Here is a 12,979-nt window from a genome sequence, read left to right on the forward strand (position 1 = left end):
CTTCCAACCCAAACCATCCTGTGATTCAGTGATAGATGTATGTAAATACAACTGCACACAAACATGTACATACATATGTGTACACATCTGTTTAGAGAATAGGCATGTGTCCTGCCTACACACCTCATCACACCATGTTTCTGAAAGCAACAGAGGTCACTGTAGTACAGGACAAAAAAGCTCCCTTTTGGCATCCACTTAAATGCTACCCCGCAGGCAGGTCCATATCAAGCACCAACACCTTTAAGTGTAGTATTAGCTGAAAATCAGCCATGTTTCTGTGATAGCAGTGGAAGCAAGACATATTCACAAATAAATGTTTACAGGAAGTGTCCTCGTTTGGGAAACAGATGTGCACTTGGTCTGGAATTGTTGCAGTAACAGTGACATCCCTATGGTAGTACTTGGTGGCATCAAAACTCTTCCAGTGAGCTCTGTTTGCACTGGGATGAGTGCACATGCCTTCGTATACATCATTTCTCTCTCTGTTTTTCCCAGCTGTCTTTACCAGTAACACTTTCACAGAGCAGGCCATCCCTCCCCTCTCCCAAATCCATTCTTTCATTCATCACATAGGGCTATTTTGGCTGCCGGTGAACCCAGAGGTACTCCAGACACATTCTCCTCCAACCAGCTCTTTTTCCTGCCATCTCTTAAATGTATTTTTGTGACTGTAACGTAAGAGGGGCATGATAGAAAAGGAAGCCCCACTGAATCACTACACATCACTTTATTTACCAGCCAACACTCCAGCTCTCAGCTTGCCTTTCTGTAGCTGAGGGGAAACAAGGGAAAACATGGCTTTGTTCCAAATGCAGGTTGTTACCACACCCCTAACTGATGAGGAGTTTGGTATAAATCAGTGTCATTCAGTGTAAAGAGGTGAGCAGATGTGTGACCAGTACTTAGTACTGAAGTACAAAGTACACACAATGCAGAGGTTTCATAAATGATTTGACCCTCAGTCTTTTTCATGTAACTGAAATACGTGCTAACATGAAATACAAACCAAACACATACCAGCCATATCAACTAAACAGGTGATTAGGACATAAAATGAAAATGAAATCCACATTCCCTGTTCTTTGTACTTCAGCAACAGAAGATATCTGGCAGCTCTAGAAGATTACCTCCATACACTATATCACATTCTTCTCCCTGATCTTTCCCCTTGAACTTTGGCACTTACTTAATCACCGAGGTCTCTTTTTTCAGGAACATGAGCAGCCTTTAACATGGAAGATATCTGAATGTGGAATCCTACAAACAGTAAGCTTCACCTTAAAAAAAAAAGAGACATTTTCATAGCTTGATATATCTGGCCAACGTTTGTGCTACTACCTGACTTGTATTTTAACTAGCTAAATGAAAAGGTCCTATTAAGAGAGATGAGTGTTTTTTCGTTGCTGAGGCTGGCTTTCTTTTCTTTAGATGGCAACAGCATCTGAGGACTTCAGCTTTCTCAGCAAAATTCAAACAAGTTCAGGCGTGGGTCAGAGAACCCGGATACTGAAATACGAGTCTACCTGAGAGGCACATAGTGTTAACATGTAGTAGATCACAGTGATGTTACGGCACACCCTAGAAATCTCCCACATTCTTCAAAAACAAGTGGTATCACACAAGGAGATGCATAGTGCTTGATAATCCATAGGAGGCAGGAGTCTAGGGCTCTGCCCTCAGTACCCAAAACCACTACAAGCATAGAATCATAGCATCATAGAATAGTTAGAGTTGGAAAAGACCTTAAGATCATCCAGTTCCAACCCCCCTGCCATGAGCAGGGACACCTCACACTAGACCAGTTCATGCAAGACTCTGTCCAACCCGGCCTTGAACACTACGAGGGATGGAGCATTCACAACTTCCTTGGGCAACCCATTCCAGTGCCTCACCACCCTCACTGTAAAGAACTTCTTCCTTGTATCTAACCTGAACTTCCCCTGTTTAAGTTTGAACCCATTACCCCTTGTCCTATCACAGCAGTCCCTACACAACAGCAGCCACTGCAGGCAATTGTTTAATCCCAAAGGTTGCAATTCATGGCCCTTAGGCAAAAAAATAACTGTATTTTACAGTTGCCCAGTAGTGTCTCTTGGGCTTGCTCAGACTCCTTGAGATCAAGTCCTCAGACACAGCAGTGCTGACCTGGCCTTCCCCAAATAGCCCAGGAATAAGTGATGCTAGATCAGAACAGAATGATCCAGAGGAGCTATTTGGTACTGAAGTTGTTCATGCCAAAATTAAACCAGAGTAAAGTGGTTTGAATGGATCTACTAGAAATGCAAAAGGCAACTTCCTTTCTCATTTGGCTTGATTCATTTGACTCTCACCTTCAGGTTAGTCAAGCTTACCTCCTTTCTGGTGGACCTGCTGATGAAGAAGTAAGCCTCCTCCACGTTCCTGGGTTGCAGATCATTCACAGCCACTATATGGTCCCCGTGGTTAAACAAACATCCCACTTGGTGAGGACCAGTCCACTGGGAGACACTAAGGTATTTGGAGGACAGACAATAAAGGAAATATATGGGATACCCAGTCACTGCTAACAGTGGATGAACAGGACTGCATTTATGGTACTGCCCTCTGGGAATAACACAGAGGTTGAATGACTTTGCAACATTTTGATCTGGTTCTAGCTGAAACCAAGCTGCTTCATCCATCCCAATGGGTTCTCCTAAAAGAACACATGACACTGACACTGCAGCATGTTAACAAGTGAAACTGGTGCTACCAAGTTCACAAGAGAATCTCGGGGATTGCAGTCTAAAAGCAGCATCCAGACTTGCTGTAGATGTTTTAGCTCAATGTTTGACTGAGATGGTTTCTGAAGTCATCCCAAAAGAATGAAATTAAAACTTGTTATCGTGTGTTTTATCTATGATATAACTGCAAGAGATCCACTGCTGTTCTGATGGGACCTTTATAGAAATTCCAGATTCTCTTTCCTGCTGGTCTCTGATACTCTCCTTGATGACAAGCTATTTAGGATTAGCTGACCTGACCTATTCAGATTTGACAGGCACCATCACAAGACATCCAAGAACTCACCATATTTGTCCTGCTGCTTCAGTAAGTTTTAGGTAAGTGTTAATATCAGCCAAGGGGACGAAAATATCCAACTTCTGCAGCTGGGTCTCATCTTTAATTTGGCTGTGAAGGAAAACATCAGAGAGCATAGAATCACAGGACATCTCAGGTTGGAAGGGATCCATAAGGATCATCAAATCCAACTCCCTGCTCCTCACAGGACTACCTAAAACTGAATCATATGACTAAAAGTGTCATCCAGATGCTCCTTGAACTCTGACAGGCTTGACACGCTCTACCAGTACCCAGCTGCAACCCATGAACATGTCTGTCTTCTCTGCAAGGAAAATGAAGAAGACACTCACCTGAGCAGTATAGACAACTGAACCACTGACAGTGGTGATGAATTTTGCTTTTTCTGGAGGCTGCTGGCGCTGCTTTCTGGGAATTTTAGGTCTTTTTTTGCTTCCAAGTCTCCTGGACATGTGCTATTGTCCTGGCGTTTGGGAGGAGATGGGAGCCCATCATGTCTGCATGTGAGCTGGCAGCTCTCATCCAGCAACCTACTAAAGAGGAATGGTGATAATAAATGAGGTGGTTTGACCATTCCAGGCACTCTTGCTGTGTTTGAAGCTGGATCAAATAGCCATCAGTGAAGCAAAGAATAATAAGTTCTTGTAGAATATCCAGTGGACAAAATTACAGCTAAATAAAATAAACAGTCCTTCTAAAAATGGACTATAAATCCCAAAATAAACCTTTTTCAGTACTTAAAGACCATTTATTAAGCCTGAAAACATTCCAGCTAACAACATGCTTGGACAAAGAAACTGAGTGCAGATTGTTGGCCTTGGCTGTACTGGCTTCTGCAGGGTTGTAACACTGTCCCCTGGGAGATAAAATAACTCAGATGTGCTTGAACACAGTTTAGGTTTATTTGATGAGCCTTACAATGCCTGGAGCCAACACCCTCCTCACCCCAAACAAGACTGGGGCTCGTAGCAAAAGCTGCTGGTGGTGTATTTTAACTCAGATGGCATTGGCTAGTGAGGGGTTTATAGTAATTTCTTCCAGGGGCTGCCAAAGACACAGACGAGCTCGAATCGATCTATTGGAATAAACTGGTTCATGTGTGGGCTTTTCCAATTGCCTCCTACTATGTGGCATAAGACCTGTCAGTAGGTGGCAGGCCATAGGTAACCAGTCCTCTGCTCAGGAGGCATGGTTTTACCGTGAAGGCACACTTCAGTACACTTTGCTATACCGTGGAGCTTGTAAAGTTTCCTTGTGGCATTAATGCTGTGTCACACAGTTCAGATCTTTCTTTGTGACATGCCAAACACTGTACTCAGCATCAGACCTGTTCTTTGATGAGAAACTGGAAGGAAGGAAATAACTTACTCAGGATCACAGAACTTCTTACTGGGAAAGCTTGGAGCTTTTCCAGCAAGCTTTTCCAGCTCTCCCCCATGTCTACCTTTCTCTTTTAACCACTGGATAATGCTGCCTGCTTTGGAGAGTACCTGTCTGAAAGGTTGCTGGAGTTTGGCTGCAGTATCTGAGTGAAGTGGTGGGTTGTTATGTCATGAAAATCTAGGAAAAGTATGAGCCAGCAAAAAGTGCTGCATTGTATAGTCAGAGCACATCTAAATGCATGAGTCTTAATTTCACCTTGATGAGTTGGAGTTTCACTCTGGTACTCCCACTTTCTGAACCAAGACCAAAGAAGGATTCATTCAAACAAGATGCAGCCTCTAGATTTAAATTCCACAGACGACAGCTCTATCTTTACCACTATGTCACTTTTAATTCACAAACCATAATGAAGCTGTTACTTACAGTGATTTCATTGGCATATAAATGTTCTCCTGTACTGGGTTCGTCTGCACTGGTTTCTCTTGCGCATCAAACCCAGCTGTAGGGTCAGGCTTTGGTACCTCAGTATTCCACTGTTCGAAACACATAACAACGTAAGACATTAATGTCATTGCTCTGCCTAGAGAGAAAATCTTAATTTCCTGGTTTTGTTCAGTGCTCATGCTGTTTAAACACACCAGCTAATGTAGCTTGGCTTTCCCCGAATGAGTAAATTCCCAGAAACTTTCAGCTAGAAAGGTGGCTGAAACATACATACTGGTGCTGATGGGTGTTACTGACACTTTCAGTCTGGGATGTAACCAGCTATGTTCTAAAGTACTACCACAAACATTTTGTTGTGTTTTAATAGGACAAACTCAAATCGTTAATGTCCTTCAGTTAGCTGTGCGGTCTTGGCAGAGAGGCTGTGACTTCTGCAGAAGGCTGACTGTTCAGCTTCTCCTGACCACTGACTACAAGGGAAGGGAGGAATCAGCCTCCCAAATTAGGTTGCAAAGTTTGTTTAAAATTACCAGCATGATTTCTCCTGCTCCCTTGTTTCACAGTGAAATGATACTAGAATGTTTCACAGTCTTTTTAAAGCACAGCTTTGTTTTACGCAGCTTTTCTACCAGAAAACTCCTTTGAACAAGTCCTGTGTATTTTTTCTTGTACAAATGAAATCTCTATTACCTTCTGCTTTATCTATGTATTTCTTTTGCAAAGTACTAATGGCTCCTTGCACCAGTTCCTCATTAAATGTCTCCCGTCTCCTTGGAGATGTTAACAAACCAACAGAAAAAACAACTGACAAACTACCTTTGCTAAAATATTACTGGGAGTTTGGTAATAAGCTTCATCCTTTTTGATGTCTTCATCTGTATCTGACGACGGCAGATTTTCCTCACACTTTTCTGGAGTTTTATCCTGTTAAAAGAATGGGTTCGTATTTAACAGGTTCAGTTAGACAGCTTGTTTTAAATGTTTTTTTTTCATCTACATGGAGAAGTAGGAGCATCAGCAAACATCCACAGAAAACATGGAAAGACATGTTTCTCCTTGAAGTGAGATATAGAATCATAGAATAGTTAGGGTTGGAAAGGACCTTAAGATCATCTAGTTCCAACCCCCCTGCCATGAGCAGGGACACCACACACTAAACTATGTCACCCAAGGCTCTGTCCAACCTGGCCTTGAACACCTCCATGGTTGGAGTATTCACAACTTCCTTGGGCAACCTATTCCAGTGCCTCACCACCCTCACTGTGAAGAACTTCTTCCTTATATCTAACCTGAACTTCCCCTGTTTAAGTTTGAACTATGCTCAGAGCCAGTTTGTTTTAGAAACAAGGTTTCTATATATTTGTGCTCCTTCTTGTATTTTTGAGATCCACTGCACGCAGACAAAGCTGGCTATGGTATTACATTAGTGCTTCTCATAGATGGATCTGTGGTAACCGGGAAGTTGAAATGGATTTTATATTCACAACCTGTTGTTTTGTTTAAAAATGAAGTGAGTTTAACACTTCACGTTTGAACCTGCATGCATTTATTGTCACGAGTTCTAAAGTCCTTGCACTAGGAAAAAAACCTGTGGCAAATCTAGAAGTGGATCAGGATGTATCTGTCCTTTTTAAGCAGCTTTTAACTGCTATCAAGTAAAGAATTTGGGCTTTCCATGACTAATGGGAAGTCCAATAGCTCATACTTCTCCACGAACTAGAACATACACTGGAGAGCATGGAACCCTTTGTGTCCTGAGTGATTCTGCTTTCATAAATACTTCAAATTCTAAGTTTGTGGCAATTTGGTAAGTCAAGGAGAAATGAATCCCTCCACCACATTTACCTTTCTAAGTCACAAAGTTAAATGATTGATTGATTGATTTCTATATCTCCTTATTGACTTCACTATAGTGAAGACTATGGTAATTAGTATTTAGCTGCCTCCCAATGCAATTCTCCATGCCGTGTTTGTGATGCAACTCCTTTTTATCTCTCCACTTTACATCCTTGGTTTCCATGGTGATCGTTTTAATAATTGCTAAATATGCCACAGAATATATTACTGTTTTCAAGGTAAAGTAAATGAAACTAATTAGTCTTTCACATGTAAAGAGAGGAAACTGGAATCGAATAGATATTAAAGATTATGAATGTATTTTTGTTCCTTGTTGGTATAAAAACACAAAAAGCAACTCATGGAGGAGGAGCCAGAACAAACCTGCAAAGGGTCCTTCAAGAAGTGCATAACAAAACCACAGCAGGAGCAAAGCTGGCTCTGTGGTCATGATCCAGTCATGGATGAGTTTCCTAGTGGCTTTTCAGGGGATTTGGATCAATCAAACAAGTAAACACTTGAGGAGAAGGGGGAAGAGGAGGTGACTTTATGAAGTCTTGAGATCCTCCAACTCCTAGGAAATCTGAGAGAGCAGACGGCACTCATCAGCTTCCCAAACTGAGCCTTCAACCACTGACAGTGGCTACCTTTTGCTAGATGCTTAGTGTTTCTCCTTGGCACCATTGCAGATTATAAGGACAATGGGAAGGAGAAGGTTAAGCTGCAGCAGCATTGCATTGCCCTGAAGCAGTTTGTGAACATCTCTGTCCCGCCAGGTGCTTTACCACCAGGGAAGTGCAGTTAACCTCAGTGTATAGTCATCATCAATTGTACAGCTGAGTGAGTTCTTTATGCCTCTGTTGAACCATGGTGTGGGTTTACATTAGAGAGAAAGCAGGCGATGGAGAAAATTTGCTGTAGCACAAGATGGATATGACACCTGGAGAGCAACTGAGTAATTGTTAGTTACAGGCTCCTCAGGGAAAGTTACATGTTGCACTTGGACAGAGGAACTTACCAAAATCTCTGTGTCTAACAGATCCTGACAAGGATGCTTAGGTGCCTGCAACACATATGCAAGACATATACTGCAACAAGTATAGGGTGATGCAAGTCAGGGCTCCTTATTTTGGTATTTAAAGCTGCATATCAAAATAGCTGATACTGAATTGCTGAGACAGATTTGGTTTGGTAGCTTCAAAAAGTGGTTGGAAAGGGAGCCAGGTCTCCAGACCTCTGCAGGGTCCTTGCCTGTGTGACTAGACTCAAGTGACATTGAAAGGCCTGTGTGCATGAGTAATGGCTACTGAACGAGATGGGGGCCTGGGTGAGGGAACCACCAGTAAAAAGCAAAACCCATCAGATAGCAGAAATGTGGAGTCATACTTCTGAAAGGAAGTAAATACAAGGGATTACTTTGGAAGTCAGCTGTCTAGACATCACTGAGCAGAGAATAGATCTGGAGATGTTAGCGGATGCTGAGCTTATGAGGCAACTGAAGTATTTTTATCAAATGAACAAACATTTTTGTTTCTTGTTAGCTGCATGGCAAGGTTAGTTATTTTACACATGCTGAAACAGATATATGAGCTTCCTGCTATTGCCTCTGCTGCAGGCTGAAAAGGTAAAACACGAATTCCTTATCTTTTAACCCTCATGGTTAGTCTGTCCTGTGTCTGAACAGCTGCGTATAATACATACTCTCTGAGGCATCATAAGTATGAGGAGACTTAATGGATGAGACAGAAAAGGCATGCATAAGGAAGAGACAGAAAGACAGCCTTGGTTTGCATCCAGAGGAGCACTAGTTAAAGCCAGACTAAGGGTTAACTCAATGCATTTCAGAGCTCAGACTCACAACTGAATTATTGTGACTTCATAAAGTACTGTGCATCAGCTTAGCTTTGCTGACAGCCCGTGGCATTCCAATGTAGTTTCAGCTATTTTCACCTCTTTCCACTAAATTTAGCTGTATTATCTCATACGTGCTTCCAGCCCATATACATGCATGGTGACTGCAGCATGTGATTTACCATGCTGTTAGCTATGACAGTAGAAATCCTCTAGATCATAGCTCAGTGCATAAACTGCCAATAAATATTTGGGTTTAAACTCAGCTGCCAAACTGCGTACTGGTGTGGTAGAGCCTTGGTTGTGCCTTCTGTTCTGTTGACTCTGCTGTGAAGGCAGAGGATGGGTGAAAATCATCTGACTGCTGCAGGAGTTTGTTCAGGGGACACAGGTCAGAACGTTCAGCTGATAATACCCAGTAACATTCATTGCTGTGTCTTTTTAAATCATCCCTGCCAGATATGGAAGCTAAATTACCTGAAGTCATATTTATGCTGACAGAAGGTCAGTCCTGAGGTGTGCCTTGATTTAACAAACCCTTGTTCTGTAGTTCAGTTAGATTGACTGAATTGCTACTGGCAGAGGCTGCAGAAAGAAAGCACTTAGGAAGACTGTGGCACAGCTGAGAAATGTGATGGGAGGAGCAAATCCTCAAGCAGTGCAACTTGAGAGTTTTTAAACAAGTTCTTCGAAGGTTATTTGCAGTGCTAAATAAGGCAACAGGCAAAATACTTAGGAACCTTTCATAGTGAAAACCAACTCAGTGTGCTGGGAAAGCATGTGGATAATCTATAGTTACAGATACTCAGGTGAGACAAGAGCCAACAGTCACTCCTGCAGACTGAATAAGTAAAGAGCTGTTTGATTTGTTCTGCTCACCAGACTTGGAAAAACTCCTCTTGGTGAGTCACACTGAGCCTGATGAGGGCCAGGATCTGACTTAGGCCTGTTCTTGCCTTCTGAGGAACCATTCTCCTATATACAAAAAGAAAAAAGTTGACTCCTCCTAAAGACACACTGGAGGTGCTTCACCTTCACTCAGCTTCCTCCAGCTGGGCCATGTGCGTACAGCTTTGTGACTGGAGAAAACCAACAATTCCTTGGCTGCTATTCAGCCTGCCACCAGAGGATGAGGACTGCCTCTGCTCTGGGACAGATGCAGTGCTTTCCTTCCTTTCTATTTAAATATTGAGGGGGAAGATCTGGAAGGCACAGAGGAACTGAATCTGAACTCCCCTCTAAGTGTTACAGCCTGAAGAGAGAGACAGAGAAAAGCACAGTCACAAAACAGGAGGAATATGACTAGCAGCTGCCAAAACAGTCATCACACGGCTTTGCCAAGGCATGTCAAAGCGAATCTTCAGGGGCTTATTTCATGCCTACTAATCTTTGCCAGTCAGTTGAGAGAGGCAGCGAGTATCATTTCTCATTGCCATCAACACCTGCCTTTACTTACACACAGGCTTTCCTCAAAGGTCCTTCTTTTCTGGGGACTTTCTGATGTTATCATCCACCTTCTACTCAGGAACCCACCAGAGAGCAGAACAGACCACTCAGGCACCCACTGCACAAGCTCAGAAGAACTTCTGATAGCAAAAGTAAACTATACAAATCAAATATCACAGTCACCCCTCAGAGCGAGCTCATTATTAAGGAGAGCTATTCTGTCTACCTTCTGGCATCTCTGCCTTTCCAGGAAACTCGTCATATCTATAGAATTTAAGAACAGTGGCAAAGAGGAAGTCCGGCTTCTGACTTCTGAATTCGGAAGATCTTGGTTCTAGAAGTAAGATAACAGCAGTGTAAGAAGACAGGTACCTGATTGGCATGGGTTACAATATACCAGTGCATCCCACTAGTCCAAATCTTTACTTCTAATGGCTCAGGAGGTTGTCTACATGACGTTTTTCAGTCAATAAGTTTGCCCTGCTTGCACTTTGAGCTGACCAGAAGCTGCAGGGATGTAAGTAGCTTAGTGCTGAGTCTGAATCGTAGGCCTGGCTGGCTGACAAGATGAAAAGCTTGAGCCTGAGCTTGAACTAATAATAGGGCTTTAGCTGGTTCATAACACAGAGTAGATGTGGGTTGGTTTGTAAAACAGCACATAAATATAATCAAAAAGCATGCAGTAAGAGTAACACACAAGTCTGCATTCTGACTCATCAAGGTGCAATTCACTGCAGCATAATGTCAATCATCTCCTAATTTCCAGGTAGCTAACCCTTCAAAGAGATTCCTTCAATGTAAAATCAATCCCAATGCAGACAGACTGTGCAGCACCTGCTTAATGCATAAAGCCAGGGTGCAGGATTTATATGGGAAATGAATTTCTGATTAACCAAGGCAAGGGCCAACTTGCAAGGCCAGAATGAGGTTTCTAATGAAATTACAAAACGTCCTTCTTTCTAAAATCAAGTGCAGTAACGTGTCACCTGAGGGCAGCGTCCACCACTTTTCGCCTCCTTGCAGACTGAAGATAGCACAGTGACCCAGTCCTCTGTTTCCTGCCTGTAGTTTGGAACAATAGAAGTGAAAACCTATTCACAGGTAAAACACAAGGAAAACCCATTTGCCTACCCACTTCTTCCTATGGGTCCCAAAATAACGCTTCCTGAAATCAATAGGGAAAATGTGCACCTTCCTTTCAAAAGAGAGTGCTGTGTGGCTATAACCAGCTGGGAAAGTTTGACTTCAGAGAGATGCAGCCCAAAGAGATGCAAAGGTATTAAGGAGGGAATTCAGTGTGTGTGCAAGAGACACGGAGATGGAAAGAGATGGGGAGGTGGGACAGTGCTTTCTGCTTTATCTTCTGTGTGTAATGCTGCTCTGTTGAGCCCTGCCATAAATGCAGCTAACAAGGTTTGGCAATGCATTTGGGTGGGCAGGATGAGAAACATGCTGTCAAAGGACCCCTGAAGCCCTGTTTCATGCTTGTGGTGGATTTAGCTGGATTAATTCCAGAACACTTCCCACCAAGCGTGAGCTGTGAGAGCAGTGCCCCAGAGGAGGGCACGGGGTGGCACGCTCAAGTAGCACACAGGTATGTGTTTGTCTTCTGCGCTTATCAGCACTTCACACATCAGCTGCTCTTCTGCATAAAGGCAGGGAGACTCCTGGCACGCTTGTGGCTGTGGGAAACTGGAGAGGAAAAGCTGGGAAGCAGCAGCAGAGGAGCACTGTGCCAAACAAATGTCCTCCCTCACCTAACCCAGCTTTGGCTGATCACCTCGACAGCAGCAGTTTCTGCCCTTGCTGAGGAGCGGATTGCAGCCTGGGAGAGCAAGATCATTTCCCATGATTTATCCATAAGGAGCAGAAGCTTTCCTAACTCCCAGCAGCTGCTGGTTGAGAAGACAAAGCTCTCTGCTCTTCATTGACCCTTAATAGTACAGTTTGATGTGGCACTGCCACACTGGTGTGCTGCTGCTGCCATCCCCACTCCCAGCTGTGTGCTCCCGCTGTTTCCAGGTGTTGGACTTTGTAAGTGTGGATGCAGGGGAGGTTAGCTCACCTATCTGAACCAGCAAAACATTAACCCAGCCTTGGGGCAGGGGGGAGGGAAATGTTACAGGAAAGAGCAGTTTTCCATTGGATCAACCAGCTGAACTGTTTCATCCTGGAGCTGACCAATCTGTAGCTGAGACACAGGAAGGGGTTGGAGCGGCTGGGAAGGAGCTGGACCTTGCCTTGGGGCTGTGGCTTAGTGTTGTGTTATCTTAACTGTAGTATCTGTATTAGCACATCTTTCTATGCCTACCTGCTGCTCCCAATGAGGTAGTAACACCTGTGTCCAGTGCTGATGGACATCACCTGCTCAGGAAGGCATTTAAACATCTTCCTCACCATTTCCATCATTTCAGATTTGCTGATGCCAACTTCAATATTTACGATTCTATTAAGAGAACCATATGGAACATCCCATATAACTATACATACATAGATAAAAACATACACACACATAGGTATGTGTATATGTGTGTCTATTACTCTAAGCACAGCATAATATGGTGAGTTCTGCATGGGAAAAAGTAAACATTTTTCCACAGAAAAAATTCTCAAGGAAGTCAGCACACACAACCTAAAGACGTGGTCTTTCAGTGAAGAAAACTTCCCAGCAAAAGAATAAAATTGACTTTAGCAAAGACTTGTCTCCAGATTTTGGATCTGCAAAAAGGGGCTGTTGGTCTAACACAGAGTCTTGAAAAGAAATGATAGTAAGAAAAACTCCTGGCAGATGTTTTCGAATGACCACAGAACAATACATTTGATTTGAAAAGTGAGCCAAGCAGAGCAATTTCTTGGTGGGATAAGAGACAGTGGAGCAGCCAGCACCAGCCTAAAGGGCTACATGAAAACCAGGAGACCTCTGCACAACTTGCAGAGCACTTTGTAAAGCCATAAG

The 12,979-nt window shown here is 43.2% G+C and overlaps 1 protein-coding gene across 1 annotated transcript; it reads right to left on the bottom strand.

The window, feature by feature from the left end:
* Window positions 1–1,211: 1,211 nt before the first annotated feature.
* On the bottom strand, window positions 1,212–12,469 carry PLEKHS1 (pleckstrin homology domain containing, family S member 1; the record flags this gene model as incomplete). The annotated part of the gene is made up of 10 exons (XM_010023308.1): window positions 1,212–1,280; window positions 2,355–2,490; window positions 3,052–3,153; window positions 3,396–3,596; window positions 4,870–4,979; window positions 5,707–5,814; window positions 9,457–9,552; window positions 10,250–10,357; window positions 11,010–11,085; window positions 12,335–12,469. Coding segments are annotated over 10 exons (1,141 nt in total), but the record flags the coding sequence as incomplete, so codon positions are not given.
* Window positions 12,470–12,979: the final 510 nt, after the last annotated feature.

The sequence above is a fragment of the Nestor notabilis genome, unplaced genomic scaffold, assembly GCF_000696875.1.
Source record: "Nestor notabilis isolate BGI_N333 unplaced genomic scaffold, ASM69687v1 scaffold16381, whole genome shotgun sequence".
NCBI classification, from domain to species: domain Eukaryota; kingdom Metazoa; phylum Chordata; class Aves; order Psittaciformes; family Psittacidae; genus Nestor; species Nestor notabilis.